At 32.0% G+C, this 22,951-nt stretch overlaps 1 protein-coding gene across 3 annotated transcripts; it reads right to left on the bottom strand.

Moving 5' to 3' along the window:
- Positions 1–6,617: 6,617 nt before the first annotated feature.
- LOC18096378 (auxin response factor 18) lies at positions 6,618–11,840 on the bottom strand. 3 transcript variants are annotated; one of them, XM_052450692.1, is made up of 16 exons: positions 11,152–11,840; positions 10,716–10,825; positions 10,503–10,598; positions 10,347–10,403; positions 10,089–10,241; positions 9,917–10,001; positions 9,656–9,746; positions 9,409–9,573; positions 9,196–9,309; positions 9,039–9,111; positions 8,801–8,948; positions 8,085–8,716; positions 7,812–7,999; positions 7,587–7,721; position 7,108; positions 6,618–7,046 (listed from the first exon to the last, which is right to left on the bottom strand). In XM_052450692.1, the coding sequence occupies exons 1-16, from the start codon at positions 11,168–11,170 to the stop codon at positions 6,960–6,962; spliced, it is 2,154 nt and encodes a 717-aa protein (XP_052306652.1). In that variant the 5' UTR covers positions 11,171–11,840; the 3' UTR covers positions 6,618–6,959. The 3 variants fall into 3 exon arrangements, with proteins under 3 accessions (XP_052306652.1, XP_024451070.1, XP_052306651.1); XM_024595302.2 differs by lacking the exons at positions 6,618–7,046; position 7,108 and having other exon boundaries at positions 7,249–7,721; positions 11,152–11,834; XM_052450691.1 differs by lacking the exons at positions 6,618–7,046; position 7,108 and having other exon boundaries at positions 7,249–7,721; positions 8,085–8,698; positions 11,152–11,833.
- Between the last annotated feature and the right edge of the window lie 11,111 nt (positions 11,841–22,951).

The raw sequence follows: 22,951 nt of genomic DNA, 5'->3' as shown, positions 1-22,951 counted from the left end.
TTAGGTTGATGGACTTAACTAGTAGGCTTGAAAAAATATTTTTTAAGAAACAAGAAATTATTCAATACTTAAGTAAGTGTGTCTGTAAAAATAAAAATAAAAAATAAAGTGAATGGAAATGCATATCTAGCCTAGATATCATATGGACCAGCCTGGTTTTGTCTAGCTTTCAATGTTTTGGCCTCGCTTCCATGCCTTCGGCTAGCTTTCGTGGCTTTGGTGGCTTTGACTAAGATTGTCTTGCTAGAAATTGTTTCTATCTTGTAGGATTGGTTGTCCTCTAGCTTCTTGTTGGTTGGGTGTATTTATATATTACGTCTTAGAATCTATTCATGGAGAAGAAATTGTATTATTGGTGTCGTATGAATTTGATTAGTCATTGTAGCTCTTGATTGATATGTCATATCAACCTTGCCATGAATATTTCATAGAGATATTTTGTTAGAAATATAAAGATTTTCATGGGAACACGTAGAAGTATTTTTGTTTTTTATTTGAAAATTCAAAGGATAAAAAAGATACCATTTCTAAAATTTATCTTATAAAAGGGAGTGCATGACAAGGATTTTTTTCATGATTATTCATGTTACATCTCTGTTTTTATAAATTGTTAAAGATATCCTCTACAAATTATTATTATTATTATTATTATTATTATTATTATATAGTGCATGACACTCTTCTGTTGCATGTCTATAATCCTAGTGAAAAAAACAAAAAACTTGCTGGGTTCCTGTGTTGGAATCAATTTTGATGGGAAACTTGTATCTTATGGAGTCAATTACATGTTTGATAGCTATTTGACGTCAGTCTAAAGCATCTAGAGGTTCTATGCTGTAAACTGCACCGTATAAGATAGATTCTCTTGCCATTCAAATGCTCGGATTCCTTCGATAAACGACATTATTCTTGCAACTAAAGTACTCTCTGGTATATTGCACAACACAACATATCTAGCTAGAAATGATTCTCATTATGGTTATGTTGTGAGAACATACCTCATCGATGAGCTATTTAAATTATTGCTGATAGCATTCAATACCAATCTCTCTGCGCCAGCAACTCCACTTGTCCGGGACAAGATATATTGCGAGCTTAAATTAGATTAATGTAGCTCAACTGGTCAGATTTTAAATTTATATTTAAAAATTACTTGTTTGAGTTCTATAAATTTCAGGGTAACTGGAGGCTTACATGGTCGTTAACTCCAGGGCCCGTGGAATTAGTCGAGATACGTACAAACTAGTCCGATAACCCATGTTAATATATATATATAGACACACAGACGAGCCTATTCAAGGAATGAGTGATATTACAGGTAGACAACAATCATATGACAATTGCCAATCATATAAACAAACGTTGAGGTTGCGAAAAATTAAAAAAAAAATGCATGGTTTTCTGAACTAATGCTTCTGTGTGCTTGTAAACACTGAACAGAAGGGAAGAAATTGCATAGCGAGAATCATTTTTGTGACGAGTAGAGAGGAATGCATTGAGACCCAGATGGAGATAGTGGATGAGAATTGGACTGTGAGACCTGAAATCAGATATCCAGCTGCGGAAAATACAAAATATCCAGTCTGACAGCACAGCGTTTTCTTATATATTTTTTTAATCTTTTCTTTCTTTATTTACCTGAGTAAAAAGGGAGAGAACAGAAATACAAGGAAAAATAAGACTACTAGCAGAGACTTGATGTAAACTGTAGTGTAATAAAAAATAGAAAATTGAAGGTACTAGACTGTTTGAAGAAATCTTTTTATATGTTAATTAAAATTAAAAGAAACTCTAAGATACATAGGGAAAACACTTTGGATGTCCGCGTTGTTATCTTCATTTTGCCCCTCTTAGCACATAAATTAAGCCTTGCAATGGGGGTATTTTTGTCTTATACAGGGACACAAATGTCTTTTAAAGAATCATTAGGGGCACAAATGTTTTTTTCCATTCTTTTGGACAGCAGAATTACTAAAATAAAAAATTTTATTTATACTTAAAAAAGATTTAAATTTAAAAACACGTTGGTAAAGCTTGTGTGTGTGTGTGTGTGTGTGTGTGTGTGTGAGAGAGAGAGAGAGAGAGAGACCTGCGGCCAACTTAGGTTAAAAGGCTAGAAAAAAAAACTAAGATGGTTTTTTTGACCGTTGACATTGACATTGACAACACATTATTTTTTATTATTTGTTTTTGTCTTGAACTATGTGGCCTGTTTTAAGCCCCGAGGGAAAGAAACCTTTTCCCCCCTTTGACTTGTCTCTGCCCTTCCTCTCTTTGCGTGTACGGAAGCAGAGCAAGGGGTTTGGGAGAAAGGAAAACACGAGTTTACTGGGGGAAAAGAGGGAGGAGGGGTAGAAAAGTATGGGATATGGAGATAAAAGAAATAGAATGAGAAAATAATAAAAATTATTTAATTTAATAATTTAAATTTTTAGATTAAGATGATTATTTAATATGTTATAAAATCTTGTTTATGTTATAATTTTAAATTTTTTATTTTTATTTTATTTATTTGATAAAAATTAAGTATAATGTAATATAGATTTATGCAAGTTTAAAGTTCAAAAAATTCTATTTAAAAAAATATATTAAAAAATAATATAAATAATATTTTAAAATATTTCTTAAAATAAATTTAAATTTATTTCTAGATTGCGATCGTTTATTACTAGATTTATGTTTTTGAACCTTCCCTCCCTCTTTCTATGCGCATGGAAGCGAAGCAGGGAGCAGAAGCAGAGCAATGAATTTGGAAAAAAGAGAGGGAACATATTCAAGGAGGGAGCTGTAGAATGTTGGATTTGTGCTCGGAATTTATATGGGATTTAGCTTCTCTTCTGGTTATCTCATGAACTCACTGTCTTCACTAGTTTTTACCAAATTTACTGTTAAATATTATGGATCTGGATGCTCTCAAGTTCTCAAGAACAACCTCCAAGGTCTGGTCCAACAGTTAAGAAGATATTCTTCATCCCTGAACTTTCTGGGTTTAAAGCTTAGAGCTAGCATACAGGAGAATTTATTAAGCTTATATGAACACACCATATCGATGTGAGAGGTATGTCTTTAAGATCGTTCGAAAAAGGAACCATTATGGGACTTTTAATGGAGAAGATGCAGACCATTATGTGGCAAAAGCCTCACAACAGCTCCGATCAAAAATGAAGAACTTAATCTGGGAAGGTCAGAACTCTAACCTACCACCACCCAATAATTAATGTGGAAATGAAAAAATCATGAAACGCCCTCTGCAGTGGAGGCCGTAAAAACGTGCGACATGCCAATGAAAGATGATCAGGATAGCGAGTATGGATTCTCTCACATCCTCCAAACATTAAAAAAAATCATGTTCTTCGTTTATTTATTTTTACTTCCAATAATTTCGTTGAATGACATGGATTGATTTTTTTTTTATTTTTTTCCTTATTACTCCATCGAAATTCAAATGTTTTCATCCATCGTGTCCTTGTTTTCCTTCTTTCATGCATTTCCCCTTTCCACTTTAAAATAATCCTTCTGGTTCCCATCCAAAAAAACACAAAATTCTTCGTTGTCGGTGTTGGTGTTTTTTTTACTGAGAAGGTGTTTGATAATGATATTTTTTTAAAAGTATATTTTATTTATAAATATATTAAAATAATATTTTTTATTTTTTAAAATTTATTTTTTACATCGGCAAATTAAAATAATTCAAAATTATTAAAAAAACTAATTTTAAAAAATTTCTATTAAAAAAATTTAATTAAAATTTAATTATTTTTTAGATAATTTTTCCGGGAAGTTTTCCTTCTTTACATCTAAACCCGAAATTCTACAACTTTTAAATCCATATTACTGTCAAGTGGATTTTACAACTTTTAAATCCTCAATCCTTCTCCACTTGAACTACTACGCCTTCTAGAAACAACTAGAACAGTGTCCACGCTACATCTCCAGTTGGGATATTTTTATCTAAACATTAGAAAAAAAATATCTATACATTAAAAATGTGTTTTCTAAGAAAAAAATGATTATGAATGTAAAACCTAAGGCATATTTCACAACATAAATTTTTCAATACCAGACAATGACTTAGTTATATTTTTTTTTAGATATTAAGACGATAACATATCGGATTGAACTTGGATAACCTAGGATAAGTAGCTAAATTAGCGATTTGGGTCAAAAGACCGTGATAATCTCGTAAAAGCATATTGAAACAAATAATGATGTCAGATTCTCAAGTAACCCAATGCTAAAAAATGAAAATAAAAATAAAAATATTCAATTAAAAAAAAAGACTTGGGTGAACCCGAGTCAACATACTAATCTCGCGATCTAGTCATGCATCCCGCATGATTTAATATTTTTTTATCTCTTAGATTATTTTTCATTTAATCACACAACAACTAAGCATATAGGACTCATCAAATAAAAAAACAAATAAGACAGATACATGGGCCTAGAAAACAAAAAAGGAGCTATTTTTTAAAGTTGGATAACAAAATGAGTTTTGTTCAAGTCAAATAACAAAAAGAGACCATTAAATTACAAAAGATGACTTTTTAAAACTTTTAAAAGGCTGAAAATGAATGAAAAAAATAATATTTAGAAAAATTAACAATCAAGCCAGGCTCGTCAACCTACGCACGTGTTTGGCCCATAAAAAGAGGTATGTTTTGTGTGTCATGCCTTTTTTTTCAATATTAGAAAACAGACAACATGTTATCCACCCTCTATTTATCTTAGAAAAAAAAATGTGCAGAAAATGCATCTTCAACATTAATAGATCACCCGACGCTTGTGTCTCCAGAATTTGGAGACCAAAGTGTCATTGGAAAATTAGGGCAATGGTACTTTATGCTTTAAATTTTATTTTCAATCTATTTTTATCAAAAACAATTAAAAAACCTTAGAGACCTTAATAAATCGGTTTTTGGCCTCAAATAACCCATAAACTTGTTCAAAAACCCAAAATCAACTTGAGTACAAGAACTTTTATGAGCTCAGACCTACCATCTAAGGAGATGGGAAGGCCGAAAAATATCTTAGTAGAACTCTTCTCATCGAATAAAATTCATTGACACTAATATCGATCTTTTTCATTACTATAATTAACATCAACTAATATTTTCTCTCTCTGTCACCAGAATTTAGTGACTTTCTCTCTCCTCTCTCAAATCAAGAAAAAAATAACAAAAATAAAGTTTTTAAATCTTACCTTGTGGATAATGAAGTAATGATGTATAATAATTAATTTTTCTTTGTAGTTAACTTTAAATGTTAAATCTTTTGTTATTGTGTCTTATTATGCTATTGATGGAAAGGTTAGCACTCAAGGGTAATTAATGTGAAAGGTTGGTTCCTTTTTAGGATCAGGTTGGTGGGAGAGATATTGACAAGAGAGTAGACACTATTTGAGGAGAGAGGTTAAGAGAGATAATAATTATCAAGAAAATACATGTCACATTAACAGTTCATGTGTAAATATAGAAGAACATGATGTCATACTTTCTTGGAGGTTTGTGACTCTGTATTATAGTGTGTGCTAATGTTAGGCTCGATAGGATTTTGGATGGGGTTGGGTCGAGACCTAAATAGTGTTGCTTGAGACGAAGCGTAATCTATGTGATAAGCTATCCAGTTTGGTGGTGACTAGTAAGCCAAATTGACTAGTATAGTGCTTGGGTTGGGGTCGAACCATGTGATCGGACAACTTGGTTGTTCGGTTTAATTGTTAGGCTAAGCCTAACTCATGTGACTAGTTAGCTTTGTTGGCCAGTCTAGCGATTAGATTGAGGCTTAGATCGGATAACAAGGTGTTTGATCTACTATTTTTTAAATATATATATATCATTATCTGCCCTTAATCTCTCAAATATATGTATGAAAGACTTAACTAATAGAAATAGGAGGGTGAGAACATTTGTTGTTTTATGCATGTCATGTTATTTTCTTGTGGCTTTTGTTAATGTGTTATGCAAGAGTGAAGAGAGTTTGGTTGACTTGTTTGTTTCTCCTATAATGGAGAACACTTTCACTTGGAGAGTGGAGAATGTTTATGATCATGAAAGTATTGTCGAAGTATTATGTGTGAAGAAGTTGAATAGGGACATGAAGATTTTATTGAGACATAGAGATTCTTGTTGGAGACATGTAAATTTTGGTTGGTGTTTCATTTAGACACATGAATATTTTTGCGGAGTTATGAAGAATTTGTTTGAAGACATGACTATATTTGTTGGAGGCATGGCATGGTGATTTTGTTTGGAGACGTGGAGGTTCTGTTTGGAGCATTCGATGTGCGAATTCTTCATGGCTGGAGCAACTCCCTCGAAAGAGAATGAAGAGTGTAGAAAGTGCATGTGTGACTGGTGTTTGTGGTTTGTGACCCTTTTTTGTATAATGTTCTTGTATGGAATTGTTTACATCTTGGTCACTTAAACTTATCAGCACATTATGGAGAGAGCATTGGCAACAAGACAGGGAAAAATCATTGGCGAGTAAATAAGCATAGTACCAACCCTTCGTGTGTAAGCATAGGAGGTCGCAACACCATACTTTGTCTGCATTATGGTATATGCTAGCGTTGGGTTTCCAGGGAATTTAAACAGGTTTGAGTCAAAGCCTAACCAATGTGACCAAACAGCTTGGCTATCAGATTTGGTGGTGCTCAATCAATCAAGCTAACCAGCTTAGTAGTTGGGTCATGTGATCCAAACAGCTTGGCTATCAGATTTAATGCTCACGGATCAACCCGGGTTGATTGGTTAGACCAATCCGGCCAGCAATTAGGTTAAGGCCAAACAACAAGCCATCCAGTCTTTAAAAGAACAAAAAAAATTGTATAATCATAAACCATCTATCTGATACTTGTTCGCAATTACCATGATAAATTAAAGTGGTGAAAAGTGCTTCCACATTATCCGAGTACAGAGCCAGACCATGCGTCACCTATCATCCAGCTCTCACAGCTGGTTTCATAAAACAAGTTTCTTGGACCAGACACGATATTGATCAACTTCGAGAAGACAAGTCCTTATCAGAGAAATGTCCTGTCCAGCATACTGGGACCAGCAGCAAGGACAATTATCACAACCTGAAAAATTCATTGACTGCACTGAACACTCTATGCCTCTAAGGGCATCCTCATACATGCTGACACTTTGTAATTTAATGGTCCCGGATATTAAATCAGATAAAGGGAGCTCAGGGAAAGAAAATGAGGGCATCTTCTCTGTAGGCTTTTTCTGAGGCAGGCACACAAGATGTTAAATAGTGAAAGCCAGCCAAAACACGAGCAAGCATTCATATATTTTTTACAGTCTGATTAAATTTAAGTCATCACCAACCCACAATCAAGGCATACACAAATTCCAGTTCTAATCCTGATTTAAATTGAAGTTCTTAATATATTTTTTTTAAACGTGAAATCCCTAATCAGCTATCTAGACTCAAAAGACTTCCACCTTACTCCTCTGCCTAACAAGTGCAAGCTCCCGAAAAAACTGAGCAAACTTAAGCACCACGTTTCCTCCATTTTTACCCAAACTATATAAAACAAAACTGTATAAAGCAAAATGATTTCTGAATTTCATGCATCAGACCTATGGTCCGAGTCCATGCTTACAACAGTCTCTTCACCCTCAAAAGAAGATGCTGGAAGCTTGCATCTTGTGCCCGTCTTCTTCACTTCCTCACTTGAATAGATGAATATCTTCTTCACCATCTTACAGAACTCCCTGCAGTTAATAAAATAGATTTCAATAATCCAGTTATAATTTAATGGAAAAGAGACAATCAAGTGATATACAAGTTTCTAAATTACTTACGGCCATGGATCATCACCCACAAGCATCATATCGCCCTCATCATCTGTAAACACAACAGCCCATTTATTGGGTGTGGAGAGTTCTCCTTCGATTTCAAACATCTTCTCCAGCTCATATATAAGATCCCTGTATCCTTTCAAGACAGTTAAATCAAGAGCACGGCCAACAGCAATCCCTTGCATTTGCACCTTTCCAGAATCAAAGAAAATCTTGCTCATCAGAAGGCTCAGACAGAAAGGGAAAAACTACGGAAGGCAGAACTTCAAATTTTACCTTAGTACGAGTTCTCATGGAGGTTGTGGAGCCTTGCTTGCTTTGTGACTCCTTTACCATCGCCTCTGATAAAACTTGCTTCTGTTCTTTCGAGTACATTGATACGTCCATTGCTTGGGCCCTCTCAGCCTCGCTTGCAGCTGGAACAAGTCCTTTGGTGCCATTAGAATCAACAATTGGATATCCAGGCTCCTTCTCTGGAGGAGCAGAACTACCGGAGTTACTTGTCAGATCAATTCCAAACAACCGGCAACCTACAGAGTTCTCATACTTTCTCCCCTTCTCCACCTGCTCATTTATCAGGCAATTGCTTTGCCTTGATGATATAGGAGAGGAAAAACCGGAGATAATAGACCGTGTTGTAGCAAAATTATTGTCCCCCACTGAATCTGGAAAAAAGTTGAGAGAGACATTCATGTTAGGTGAAGAAGGCCAGATTCCTTCTGGTCGAGCCCTTGTGTTGCTGCTACTGCTATTATTGAGGAGACTGCTATCAATTTCCTTTTGCCTCATAGACCATACATGGCTTTCAGAGCTTTGGACTTCATTACTACTCCCCAGTTGGGCTAACTCATGGGATTGGGTTGATCCATGATACCAGAAAGATGAAGCAGCTGAATTTGGAGTAATCACTACACTCCAATTAGTGCATAAAGTTCAAGAAAGTATAGATTAAATAATTCACATAGAGAAACAAAGACAATCATTCCACATACCAGATGTAGGAATATCTGTAGGTCTAGGCCTTTTGGTCTTCATCACCTGTTGAGTAAGATTTGGGGAAGCAGGGGCTGCAAAAGGCTCTATGTCCCATGGAGAAACTCTCTCTGGCCTTTGAATAGTTGCTGGTTCATCCCATTGAATCTGTGGGGAAAAATAATACGGAAACTAGCATAAAAAACAAGACGATGAATAAGTTAGCATTCAAATAAGAATTCCACAACTGTAATCAACCTTCAATGACCGCCATATAGAGCCAGACCACTCTGGAGAAATATCTCCAACTCCAACTATTGTTCCTGTGAACCTGATCAAGCAGTTGCCACAAGAATTAAGGAACATCTTAAAACAACCATGAAACCCAGCAACCAAAAATATATGGCGGACATACCTTCTCTCAGGAGAATCCTCTCCCTCAAATCTCATCTTGAAGCGCATACCTACAGAAAATCCATTCTTAACAGCCTCCAGATATTTGTTCAGCCCAATGATATACTGGTTTGTCCTGCAGAAGGGTACAGAAAGTAAACTTTAGATTTGCGGGATAGGATGACCAATTAACAAGCACGGCACAGGTTTACAGTGATTAAGGAAATGATCAAACCTTGGCTTGTAGTACACAACAAAGAGGGTCTGTGTCAAAACAGCATGAGAGGCAGTAGCAAGCACTCCTAAGTGCATGCTTTGGCTGGATATCACCGATGATGGAATGGAGCTTTGCTGCCGAGCAAGACGCCGAACTCCAACTCGCAGTTCCCTATTATGACCTCTACACAGCATATACAATAGAATTGTAAGCAGAAACAGAGACCTGAATTGAATAATAAATCAGATCATCTACGTTCAACTACCTAAGAAACACAAAAGCATCTCCTGCAACCAGCCTTTTGGAAGTGACAAATGTGCTCCATCCTGTTGTAAGTAAATGCCTTCGCGGTTGACCTAGTTAAATAAGTTAAAAGAAAGCATGTAAACTAGAAGATAGAGTAATACAACAGGTTGTGCTCCTATTTATCAAAAAGTCTAAACTCCAGCTTCTTAAGCGTTTCTCCGTTTCAGTAAATCGGAAAATAGCAACACTGCACAAAGTAAAATCGTTATGGAACATTTACCTCTAAATATATGCTTGAACCGCCACTCAAAGCCATGAAGATCTCTGGCAGCCAGTTCCTGAGTTGGTGTTGCTTGGCTCATGTCCTAATGAATATGAAATAGTGGTAATTAAAAACGGAAGTTTCAATGAACAACCACTACTACATCTAAACACCATTTAAGAGTAATTACCAAAGGAGGCAAGCATTCAGTGGCATGCTTTCTGAGAACAGAGAAGCCTCCATGGGTGCTAGTATCAGAAGCCGTTAAAATTTTGCAAAAGGAATGAATTGTTGGCTTTGCCGGCTCAGGTGGACAAGGGTCAGGACTTGTAGGTTCGGTTTGCTGTAATTGAATTGTAGAACAAGAACATTCATTCAGCAACCAAATGAAACAATAAACCCAAAAACAAAACAAACGAAAACCCAAAAAGGAAAAATATTTACTCACATCTACTTCTGGGTGCAGAGTAATCTGAGCATAAACTTCATCCGTGTCTTGTTCAGCCTAAAAATTTAAAGAAAACAAAAGTGAATAAAAGAAAATAATAAAAAACACTTCAAAGAAAACAGAAATAGGAAACAAGAGCAACGGTATTAGAATTACCAGCAGTTGAATGTTTACAACACGACAGAGGATCTTAGGTGGAAGATTAAACCGTGGGATTTGCTGATTCAGTTCTTGATTTGTTGATGCTTCTAACTGCATAAAGAATCCATAAGCCAAAAAACAATAAAGGTAGAGACTAAGATTTCGATCTAAGTGCTTTAAAACAATGAAAGTAGAGCAATGAAGAAAAATAAGAAAAAAGCTACACACTTGTTCCATGTGACCTTGAGGAAAGTAAAAAACTCTCTCTCCATCCTTTGGGACATCCACCAATGGCCCTGCACATGCCTTCCATAGCTCTGTATACAGATCATCACATCCTACACCATCAAAATCCAAATTAAAACACACAAAATAACGAAAGTTCTTAAATAATGTTTAAGTGGGTCTAAAACTCTGTTTGGTTGCTGAGAAAACCCAAGAAAAGAAAAGAGAACAGCAGATTAAGAAACATAAGTTTGGCATAATTTTAGTCCCTTCAAAGCAAAAACCTCCACTCCATCAAAATTTATAATCTTTTGCACACCAAGATTAATTAATAGTACAGCTCAAAGCCCCATTTATTTTGCCTTTCTTCTCCATTCTCAGCAACCAAACAAAGCAGCAAAAGCCCATTCATTTTCTTGTTCACCAAATCAACACTCACCTCTTTCAGCATGAGCCATCAAAATAACCGGTCAAGCAAGGTGGTATCAGAGAAGTAGAGATAAAACTAAGGAGTAAAGAAAGAGAGAATCCGCTAAAAAGACGGAAGCTGGAGGAGGGAAGGAAAGAGAAGGTCTTTCAGGCAGTAAAGGACTACCCCATTAAATGAGCCAGAAACCATATAAAACGCTGAGCAGACAGGACGTTTATGTAAGGAGTCATTTTACTTTCATAATTAAAGAGTATACAGGGAGTGGAAAGTGGCTCAGGCTCTCTCTCTCTCTCTCTCTCTCTCTCTCTTGTTTCAGTGACAAATCCGCTCCTGCTGCTTTATAGTCTTCTCATTCACACAAAAACCGCTGTTTTTTTAACAACACACAAGAGGGAGGAGTGTTTTGTTGTAGCTGCTGCTGACTTCTTGTTGTGATCTCTTTCTCTGTCTAAAAGGACTTAAAATCAACGTTATCGATATTTTTACCTAAACCCCGAAAACTAGAAGAGCTCTCTCCGGCTGCCCAAGATGTAATCCTTGAGTATTGTAATCTTTGAGCCTCATTCTGGTTTCTCTCTCTCTCTCTCTCTCTCTGTCTAGTTCTTAGTCACTCTCTACTCTCTTCCAATCTCTAGTCGTTTTAGCTTACCTTACATCTTGTTTGTCATTTTTCTTTTCCTTTTTCTTTCTCGCCAATCGCCATTTACTGCTACATTTAAATAGCTAGGCACCGATCTATAGAATTAGAGTATATTAGACCGTACTACTACAACAGGAAAAAAAAAGACAAGGCATCGGTGAGGCATCCATCCACGCTAACCTCTTATTAACCATCGTTAAAAGCGTGCTTGGTTTTCCGTTTGGAAAAAAGTTTTAAAAAAATTTATAATATTTTTATTTTAAGTTAGTTTTTTTATAATTTTAGATTGTTTTAATGTATTAATATTAAAAATAAATTTTAAAAATTATTATTTTAATATATTTTTTTTATAAAAAAAACACCAGTACTCTACTCCACCGAGGTTGTGTTTAAAAATTAAAATTGAATGCGGTACACAGACTATATGATTGTCGACATCACATGAAACTCACTCGTGGGGTCCACCATCAGACGGCTGCCTTAATATGTGCATTTTGCCTTTACGCGCATTACTTGGTGACGAAAACACTTTTCCTTGATTTAAATGGTGGGTATTATTAACTAGTGGTTTAATTTGTATTAATAATGGATTTTAATTATGCTGCTCCCAGGGGGTTGCTTATAACACAGTTATTAAACACCGGCTGGCCTGAAAGTAAATTCAGGACATGATGGAACTAGCTGAGGTTGGGTTTAAAGTAAAATCAATTTAAAATTGATTTAATTGATTTATTTAAAATTTGATTGGATTTTTTTTATAAAAATCTCTTCAAAAAAATATTGTTTAAAATAAAAAATTAAAAATAAAATGACACAGTTTTGGATTGATCTAGATGAATTCATGATCCAACCCAAGCTAGATCGGGTTTAAAAACTTAATCCAAAGTTTGATGTGGTTCAAGACTGAATTGTAGGATTTATAAATTGATTAATCAATTAAATTTAATTATAAAATAATATTATTTTGGATAAAAACTAAAAAAAATCTTTTAAAATGATTCATTTACATTTTACTGAATCAATTCTCAAAATAAATTTTAAAAAAAATCATGAATTAATAAGTCACTCACCAACTTTGATAACTATGGTACTTGGCAAGCATGGCTTTTATTTAAGGGTTAATGGTGTACTTCACTTTTCCACTATCTTTTAAAATTGTGCTCCTCTACAAATTTAGTGGTTCCATCATTAAAGAATTTTTTTTTTTAATTAAGATTTATGTTCTTCTCTTAAGCTTTACTAATTAAAATACCATGTGGATACCTAAAACATATAAAAGAAAAATACATGAAGAAAAAAGAAAATAACATCTGATTCTACCAAAAAAAACAATAAAAATTCTTTTACCTATTCAAATATTATATTTTTAATTCTTTCTCTTATATTTTTTTTTTGTGTTCATCTCTATTTTATGTTATAAGTATCTATAGTTACCGTTTAACCACAATAAAATTTCTTGGTTATCATCTATATATTGAATCAATAAAAAATAATACATGTAAATTAAAAAGGAAATTAAGAATTTAGTTATAAGTGTTATTATTTGTCAAATATTTAATATTAGTTTAATAAGTGTCATTATAGAAAAAATAACATCTAATGAAAATGTTGTTGTTGATAAAATTATGAGAAATTTAGATTTTTTAATTTCGTTATTTTTTCTTCTTTGTTTTTTCATTACATTCTGCCTTTCAAATTTTTTTATTTATTATCTTTTTTTTTCATGTATAATATTTTTAAGAATATTTGCAACTAAATTCTTTTCTTTTATAATAAATTTCTATTAATTTGGGTTTTTTTATTCAATTTCTTTTTTCATTTTTTATACATTAATTTTTATTTTTCAGGTGATGATCTTGTCAGTCAATGCAAAGATTTATGACAAAAATAATTAAAAAAACAAGAGTAAAAGTGCAAATTTAATAGAAAAAAATTGTAAATGGGCAGGATCTATATATATAAAAACAAAAATACAAGGACAAAACGTGCCACCAACCCAACCATTTATTATATACGTGGATATGAAAACTACAATATTCCCAATTAAATATATAATCAACATATTTATACATTCATTAAAAAATAAAAAATAAACACAAGAAATGGATGGGTTTAATTTTGCTCTTTTATCCGCTTTGCTAAAAGCTAGCTCAAACTCATTTGTTAATGCACACAGTGCTAATTTTAGTTATTTTAAAATTTTGTTTTATAGACGAGTTAAACTTGAGTTTAGCTATACTTGAGCCATTTGAACAATGTAAAACAAAATTGTTTTTTTTAATGTTAATTTTGGTTTTTATTTTTTATTTTTTTCTAATAATAACCTAAAATTCTATTTTATATAATTGATATTTAATCTAGTGTTAAAATATTCTAAATAATATAAACGAAAATCGATGACAACAAATGAAACCATGACGACTTAATTTAAAATAATAAAATTAAGAAGAATTAAGTTTAGTGACCAAAGTAAAAATAAAAATTTCAGATATTTGTTTTTTAAAAACTGGTTATAAATAATAATATAATAAGTGAAATATAAAAGGACATACTATATCCTCGATCAAATCTTTTAGTTTCCTTTTTAATTTATAATTATAATCATAACTCTCCCTCTCTTTTCTTTTGTTTTTTTTCCTAACCTTGTAAGGGATCGTGACTTCCTTTCCCAGCCTATAATCACGTACCATTGAAAATCAATATATGCATGATAATCACGTTGAAAAATGATTTTATCAAGCAAAGAAAAATCTTCCCACCATTAAAAGTTGTTGAGACAAGTAATTTAATATGTATGTTTTGTATTGTGGTTTATAATATTTTTTAAAATTATTTTTATTTTTATTTTTATTATTATTAACATTATATAATATATCAAAACCCTAAAAAAATACTAAAAAAAATACCAAATTGATATTCTTTCATCCTTTTAAATAATGTTTCACACGCAAAAACAAACCTCCATAGACTCACTTTCACCATCTACTCAAGTCATTAATTAACTATGGATGATGTCAAAAACTTCCACGCTGGCTAGTTTAGGTATTGGAATTTCTTGCCGTGTTATTACATGATGTGTGATCCTTGAGAGGAGTTGAAATAATTATGACAATTAATGTTATAAACATCTATGTAAGACATACGCAAGAAGACATACAAAAATCGAGATTAAATTTTATAGTACTTAGAACGATCGATCTTGAGTTTCAATGCTTCATTTGTGATTAATATTATGATGTATAATGTTTTTTAAAAATATTTTTTTTATTTTTAACATCAACACATTAGAATTAACAAAATAAAATTAAAATATATTAATTTAATATTTTCTCAAGCTAATATATTTTTAAAATAGAGTTCCAAACACAAAAACAAATGTGATCATTTCAAGCATATGTTGAACACAAGCTTAATATCTTATGAGATCTTGAGGGGCCGAGCTATATATCTCTTCGAAACTTATTTTATTTTATTTTATTTGCAAAAAATAAATAACCGATCAAATTTGAGGAGTGTTTTTGGATATTAGCACAATAATATATATATATATATATATATATATATAATAAAATATTATATTCACGAGTTTTGTTTCTGCGACTCATGAATTACATGCTACATCTGCAGCTCATAAGTCGCATGCATGTCTTGTAATTCTCTAGGAAAAGTGGTCATGGCAGTTTTTTTCAAGTTTATGACTCCATATCACAAAAACTCAACCCCACAATAATCACAATTTACAAATACAATTCACAATTCACCTTCAACAAACTTCACAACATACTACACAATTTAAAAAATCAACACACTTTATAATTCAAAATTAAACATCATGAAAATTTTCATAACATTATATTAAATTTAAACTAAATTTATAATTCTTAAAACATAAAGCATATAACATAATTACATCTAGAAATCACCTCAACACCACTTCCCCAACTTGTCCATCTCAAGAACAAGTTAGCATAAATTTGATACTAAATTGATATAGATAAAGTATGTATTATTTCTTTAAGTGTTGAGTGTGGGTGGTGAAGACAACGATTGAAACTTGGTGCGAGAGCTGCGGGTGGAGAGAGAGCCTCGTCATGATAGAAAAGGAGGGAGGGAGGTTGTCTCACAATGACCAAGAGGGTGTTTCACGGTAGGGAAAGAAGGTGATGGTTGTGGGTAACAGCGGAAAGTGGAGGCGGGTGGTGTTTGTGGAGAGAGAAGTGAAATAAAAAGAGAAATGAGAAGAAACTAGGTATGTTAGTTATAATTTGTTTGGAGTCGTGAGTCGCATATATGACATATGACTCGTGAAAGTATCAATTTTTTCTAAATGTTTTTAGAAATGTGGTATTTTGAAAGAAAAAAAGCCTCTAAATTTGAGTGTAATATAAAAAAACACATTATAGATTTAAATGAAAAAAATAATCATGTTTATAAAATGATATTTTTTTCAATTTTTTTAAACCTCTCCTTCATGACATGCCTGATGGCTACTTTTCTTCTCCTAGAAGTAAGAATATATGATTAGAGCAAATGATCATATCAATAACTATGGTAAATGAAGGTTTAAAAAATGTTTAATATTTTGATAATGGTTGTTTTTTAAAATATTTTTTATTTAGAAATATATTAAAATAATTTTTTATTTTTTAAAATTAATATATTAAAACAATTAAAAATACTAAAAAAAATAATTTAATAAAAAATCTTAAAGTTTTAATAAACGATGCAATGTCATGCAAGCGTTTACCGCAGTGAATAGAGAGATCACTGCTGGAAAGGAAACCCGTCTTGGTAAAGGCGGCGGGACTCAAATAAGGAAATACATGTCAAATCATCATACGGCACCACGAGAAGGGTTGACCGCTCTCCGTTCCATTCCGTTATCTCGGCCGCCGTTACAGTTTATTTGCCGTCTATTTCTTTGTCTACATCGTGGCAGGCAGAGGTGTTGGCTCGTGTATACCCGGCAGACCCAATTTTTGTTCTTGCTTTTCTAATTTTAATCTCTGAGGAATTTTATGATATTTTGTTTTTTCGACATTGGAGAAAACAAATGGTCATTTACACGTTTTACTGACTCAGCAGGAGAGCACGGTAAGGGCGTTGGCTTTTGACGTGTCAGTTTCGTTTTATTTAAAACCCACTCTCCTTTCATTTCAGGTAATTACACGCGCATAATTTCACAGCAGACGGGAGACGGGGATTGGGTTTTTGTTTTCCACCTCTTAAGAGCCTTTTTATTTTTTCATTTCAAATATTTTCAGATAATTTTAAATGAAAAATAAATTTTAAAATATAAAAAATACATTATTTTAATATATTAAAAAAACACTTTAAAAACAAATATTAAAACAATATCAAGCGGATCAATAATGTAATAAAGTGTGGGTTTGTGTGTTAACAGTAAAGTTGTAATAAAGCGGATCTGTTACGTGGTCCCTAGGACTCGTCATAATGAGAACCTAATTAATCTAGGCCACGTGGTTTTTTTGGCCACGTGTCATTATCCGACTTGTCTTCTATGTTCAATGCAGGACATTCTGTCTCCGTTTTCTTAAACACGGTGAAACTTCTCAAATTTTCAGGGTACAGAAAATTAATTAAACAAACGTCGTATCTTGTCCTCATCCTCCACGTGTTTTCACTTAAAGTCAGTTCCCCTGGTAATTGTGTCGGTCCCCAATAGGTTGATTCATGTACAAAAGAGTGTGTTTGGTATTATAAGAAGCTTTTGTAGTTATGATTTAAATAAAATTATATAATAGTTTTATTAACTAAATAAAATTAAATTTGTGATTGAGACAAAATGTAACCTTAATGATATAAATAAATACTTCAAAACTCAATCAGCTTTGTGGGTTGATTTGATAAATTATGATTTGAAAAGTTTCAAATTAAAAAATAAATAAAAATAAAATATAATTAATATAATTAAGTTTTTAATAACTTGATTGATCCAATCAAATTCAATAAAATAAATACTTTTTTTTTTCAATAAAGATAAGATAGGGAATTAGTTATTGCATGGAGTATCTCCTTGTTCGGCTAATGATAGAACAAAAGTAAAATATATTTAAATTATAAAGAATTGATTGAAAATTACAAATAAAAAAAACAAAAAAATTACTTTAATATTTCCTTGAGTCTTCGTCTTTATTATATATATATAAACAAAAGAGCAAACGTCTGATTCTTTATTTTTCATCCTTCTCCTTAATCCATTATTTTCACAATCCATTTTGACAAAGAAACGCATCCTACGATTGTGTTTCTGCCACCTACTCCTTAGTTGGTAGGTGACAAATTGTCATTCCATTAAAATCCAATTTTAATACAGATATAACAAGAACTTTATTATATGTACGGCTAAAAAACATAGTATTTACTTGTAAGGGTGCCCATACTCCTCCACTACCGACTGAATCATAAGTTTTTTTTTTTATGCGAAAACAAAATACACAGATATTATAAATATGTTATTTATAATAACAAAAAAATTTAACTGTAAATAAAAAAGCTGAGTCGTATATTTAATAAAATAAATTAAAAATTATATGCATCAATAAATATTTTTTTTTTAACTCTAATAAAAAATTAAGTTGGAAAAATAAAAGAAAATGAATATTAAAATATATGATATCGCGCTCAAGAAGTTTTTCAATTTTATTTTACTTTATTATATGGTAATAAAAAGATTTGTAAGAAGAATAATAATTTAAATTCAAGTGAAATAAAATAAATTTATATTAGAATTCCTCCTTTTAAGTAATATATTTTCCGTAACTATATTTTCCATATATAGTTAATGTTAAAAATAAATTTTTAAAAATAAATTTTTAAAAATAAAAAATATTATTTTGATGTATTTTCGAGCAAAAAATACTTTGAAAAACAACTGTTATCACACTATTAAACACTCATTTAAAAAAAGAGCAGATATTGCTTTTTAGGATCTTTCCAATATTAATTATATTTTTTTTTAGTGTTGACGTGTGCTAGGTAAGCGTCGGTAACTTTTTTTTGTACAAAAACTAAAATGCCCTTAGAACTAAATAATAATAACAAAAAAATAATTATGAAATTACTACAAAACCCATGAAACCAATGCTAAAAAATCTGGATGGTAAGGGCAATTTAGTTTTTTTAAGGTTAATACAATAATCTTATTGGTATTAAAAAATAAAAAAGATAATGTTTCCCTAAAGAATGATAAATTAACCTCATGAAAATACAATTTTATCCTTTAAGATCAATCTATTTGATTTTTTAGTTAAAAGTAAAATCATAATTTTATAATTAAAATTCATAGTAATTGAAGGTATATTTATAGTACTTTCCTCGTAGGGTTTAGGTTCTTGTAATATTAATCACCAAGCACCGTATCGAGTAAAATTGGTTCGATTATTCTTGAGGACATGGTAAAAGCGCGAAGCATAACTCAATTTCTTTAGTTTTTGGGTAAAAAGTAGGTTTACACATGTTTGAATAGATTTTCTTTGTGTTTTTATTAAATTTGAAATTTAAGATGTTTTTGCAAATAAGATTGGTTTTACGCAAATGCGATCACAAAACTAAGAAATCGGTTTTAGAACTCGGAAAAAAAATTTCAGTTTGGCTTACACTTAAGCCTTGTTTGGAAACGCGGTGCAAATCACGTTCCCTCAAATGTTTTTAAATTTTTTTGTTTAAAATAAATTTTTTTATGTTTTCGGATCGTTTTGATATGTCAATATCAAAATTAATTTTAAAAAAATAAAAAAAAAATTATTTTAATGTATTTCTATGTGAAAAATATTTTATATCGTCATTTCTATTACAATTCTAAACACACATCCGAACAAGCTCACAATCAACACCTTGCATGATTTAGTGTCAATTTTTTTTTTTTTTTTACGAGACATCCAGCATATGTTATTTGCGTATTTTATGAGTATGATAGCTGAGAAATTGAAGGGAAGAAAAACCGAGTGGCAAATTATTGGTCGGCTAAAAATTTGAAGTGTGTGGTGGTTGGGGGGCGAAGATCGTCGTGGGAAATGAATCAAATGAGGCGGTAGTGGTGTGGGTGCGCAGAGGCTTATTTTATTTTATTTCCTTTAATTTAGAGAAGAATCGTAGCGAAAGCATAAAGAGTTCGTTAACAAGGACCGAAACTTTAACTAAGCTACAACCGAGATTTTATTCCTCCAGCATCTTTTCAAATCTAAGCAACTCTTTTGACTAACGAGAAAGGAAAATCCCATTAATCATGTTGTACTTGGAGGAGATTACAATGAGCTGGATTTTTTCTGTCCGTCTCTAACCCCAAGTATTTAAATTAATCACCTTTCTTCACATTTAATTTAGTGAAAGCTAGTTTTATTTTTTATATCAAAACCATAAAAATAAAATATTAATTTAATACTTTTCCATGATAAAATAATTTTAAAACATGGTTAAAAACACATTACCAAACATGAACTTAATAACCTCAAGAAATTTCATAATATTTTTAAAAGAATAAAATAAAAAGTAGATTCGTATAATCTTCCTCGTCCATCCGATCCGATCCGTAGCTACCTCTAGGACGATAGATTAGATCCCCTGTAAATTGTTAAAAAAAAAAAAGGTTAGATATTTGACCAAACGACAAGTTAACACAAAATTAGCGGTTCCTCGTGACCTGACTGGAATGCCTTTTCTGGGCATGAAGGCCTGGGATCTTGACAGAATCTTCTGCATTGTTCCCGTTACTTCGGGCTGTTGATAATAAAAGAAGGAAATCTCTCTCTCTCTCTCTCTCTCTCTCTCTCTCTCTCTCTCTCTGTGGTTGGGTGATGCTAAAGTTACGTAGAGAGGGAAAGAGCTGTTGACCTCTCTCTAGACACTGTGCCCTCCTTTTGCAGCAAAAGATAATGGCAAAATTCATGATTGGTGGGGGCTGGTGATCTTGTATGAACACCCCATGTGGAGACCAATTCAGTTCGTGCTCCTTCGCTACCCTGAACCTTGCAAATTTGAGGTGCCCCACAATTCGGAAAGGGTTTGCCCCCTAATGCTATGGTTTTTCTCCTCACGCCCACCTGTGTTTTTGTACACTTGATCATAGGGTACACTGTATAATTATTATTAAATTATAAGCATTCGAAGTATTTATGACCATCACAGATACAGATTTTACTGAAATGCGTACATATTTGACTTTATCAATTCACAATAATTATGTGTTTTTAGTTGTTTAAGTTCTAATCCCAGAATCATTTTTAAAATCAAACTATACTTTTATCTGTTATCTAGATTATTTTTAAATCTTTCAGATTAATCGATATCATATTAAAAAAACTCTCATATGATTTAATTTGCAATTCAGGTAAAATAAGGATTAAATATAAAATTACTAATAACTTCATCTTGGAAAGATATAGAGAAATAGTAATTTTGTGATTAAATTTATTTGAAAGTTTAATAGTTTTTTTTAAAATAATATAAAAATATTAAAACGATCTGAAAATAAAAAAAATAATTTTAAATAAAAAATATAAATTTTAATGAAACACATGTTATTAAACAGGCCTAAATATAAAATTGCACTTGCCGATCAGAAGGAAGAGAGCCGGAAGGCTTGATGTAAAGCCTTTCTTTCATACCTGGAATGAAGAAATAAGGCCCACTACAGAAGGAAAGATCTCTTCATAATAAAGAGAAGAAAGTAGCCAGGACAGGTGTCTCATCATGCTTGAGCCAGTCATCAACTGCAGAATTAGGTTCAAGGACGTTAGCATCTACCAGTATATTTCTGGATTGATTCGCGTGCACATAACGAGAAAGATAGTTATGGAGAAAATATTTCATGTGGTTAGGATAATCAAATGGAAGAAATTTAAGTTGTGAGAAAATAAAAAAAGAAAATAAAGACTTAAACGATATAAATGTGACTTTCGAAATTGTAAATCCAGAAAAGAAGCTGAATCGTAGAAATTTTTGAGATGTCACGTCACGTATGAGCGTGCATGGAGACATGTACTAGCCATATTATTAATGACCCAAGCATGTGACAAAAATAGTTGTTCGATCAAAGTAGGTGCTGGAGAGGCCTCCCAAAAGCACTGTTATTAAACATTAACGAACAAATTGTTGGCCTTTGTCTCATAATTTGCAGATCACAACCCCAATCATGGGATTTCCCCCCTCTCCTTTTAGGTCTTTTTTTACATAAAAAAGAATGAATGGATGGGCTTTTGTTATTTTTGCTTATTAGTACCCTTTTTTAATATTGGTGAAATAACATATTTATATCGTGTTTCTCAATCGTGACATGAATAAATTATACTATTGTGTCAACATTTTTAATTTTGTGTGTTAATTTTTTTAAAAAATATCTTGGGCTTTACACTTTTTTTTTTCCATACAAATAATGACTCACTTTTGACCTAATTGGACACTTCTAAGCCATTGGCTCCTTGTCTGATGTTGAGAATCTTGAGAACTACTAGCACTCCATCGCTCCTACCTCTTACCATAGTTTTTTTTTTTATAAAAAAAAACATGTAACAAATATTTCACAAGATTTGTTTTTTTACATAAAAAAGAATGAATGGATGGGCTTTTGTTATTTTTGTTTATTAGCACCTTTTTTAATATTGGTGAAATAACACATTTAAAAAATATATTAAAATAACATGGTTTGTACATATTGTGATTGAAAAATATAATATTTATAGCTTGTTGGTATTCTAAATAACTACATCTAAAAAAATTATTAAATGGGAAGAGAAGAGGAGAGAGAGAGAGAAAAGAAAAGATTCCAGAGACACATCAAAGCTCTGATTATGACATCATTAATATCATAAAAAAAGATCTCGATGAAACGAATTCAACGACACCAAGATCATAATTGAAAAGAAATATCAAAATAATATAATTTGTACATATTATGATTGAAAAATACAATATTTATAGCTTGTTGCTATTCTAAATAACTACATCTAGAAAAATTATTGAATGGGAAAGAGAGAAGAGAGAGAAAAAAGACTCCAGAGACATATCAAAACTCTGATTACGACACCACTAGTATCATAAAAAGTTCTCAATGAGACGAATTCAACAACATTAAGGTCGTCAAAGGTGGCAAGTGGTTCACTTGTCTTTAGCGACAAGTGTAGCACAATCGGGTCACCGTTGATGACCTTT

Source organism: Populus trichocarpa, chromosome 2, assembly GCF_000002775.5.
Source record: "Populus trichocarpa isolate Nisqually-1 chromosome 2, P.trichocarpa_v4.1, whole genome shotgun sequence".
In the NCBI taxonomy this organism is placed as follows: domain Eukaryota; kingdom Viridiplantae; phylum Streptophyta; class Magnoliopsida; order Malpighiales; family Salicaceae; genus Populus; species Populus trichocarpa.
This window is presented reverse-complemented; position numbering and strand designations above follow the sequence as displayed.

Coding starts and splice junctions, on each gene's coding strand:
- LOC18096378 (XM_052450692.1), bottom strand. Junction 10,404..10,502: donor TTGTAAACATTCAACTGCTG/GTAATTCTAATA, acceptor TTAAATTTTTAG/GCTGAACAAGACACGGATGA. Junction 9,310..9,408: donor GTTGTGTACTACAAGCCAAG/GTTTGATCATTT, acceptor ACCCTTCTGCAG/GACAAACCAGTATATCATTG.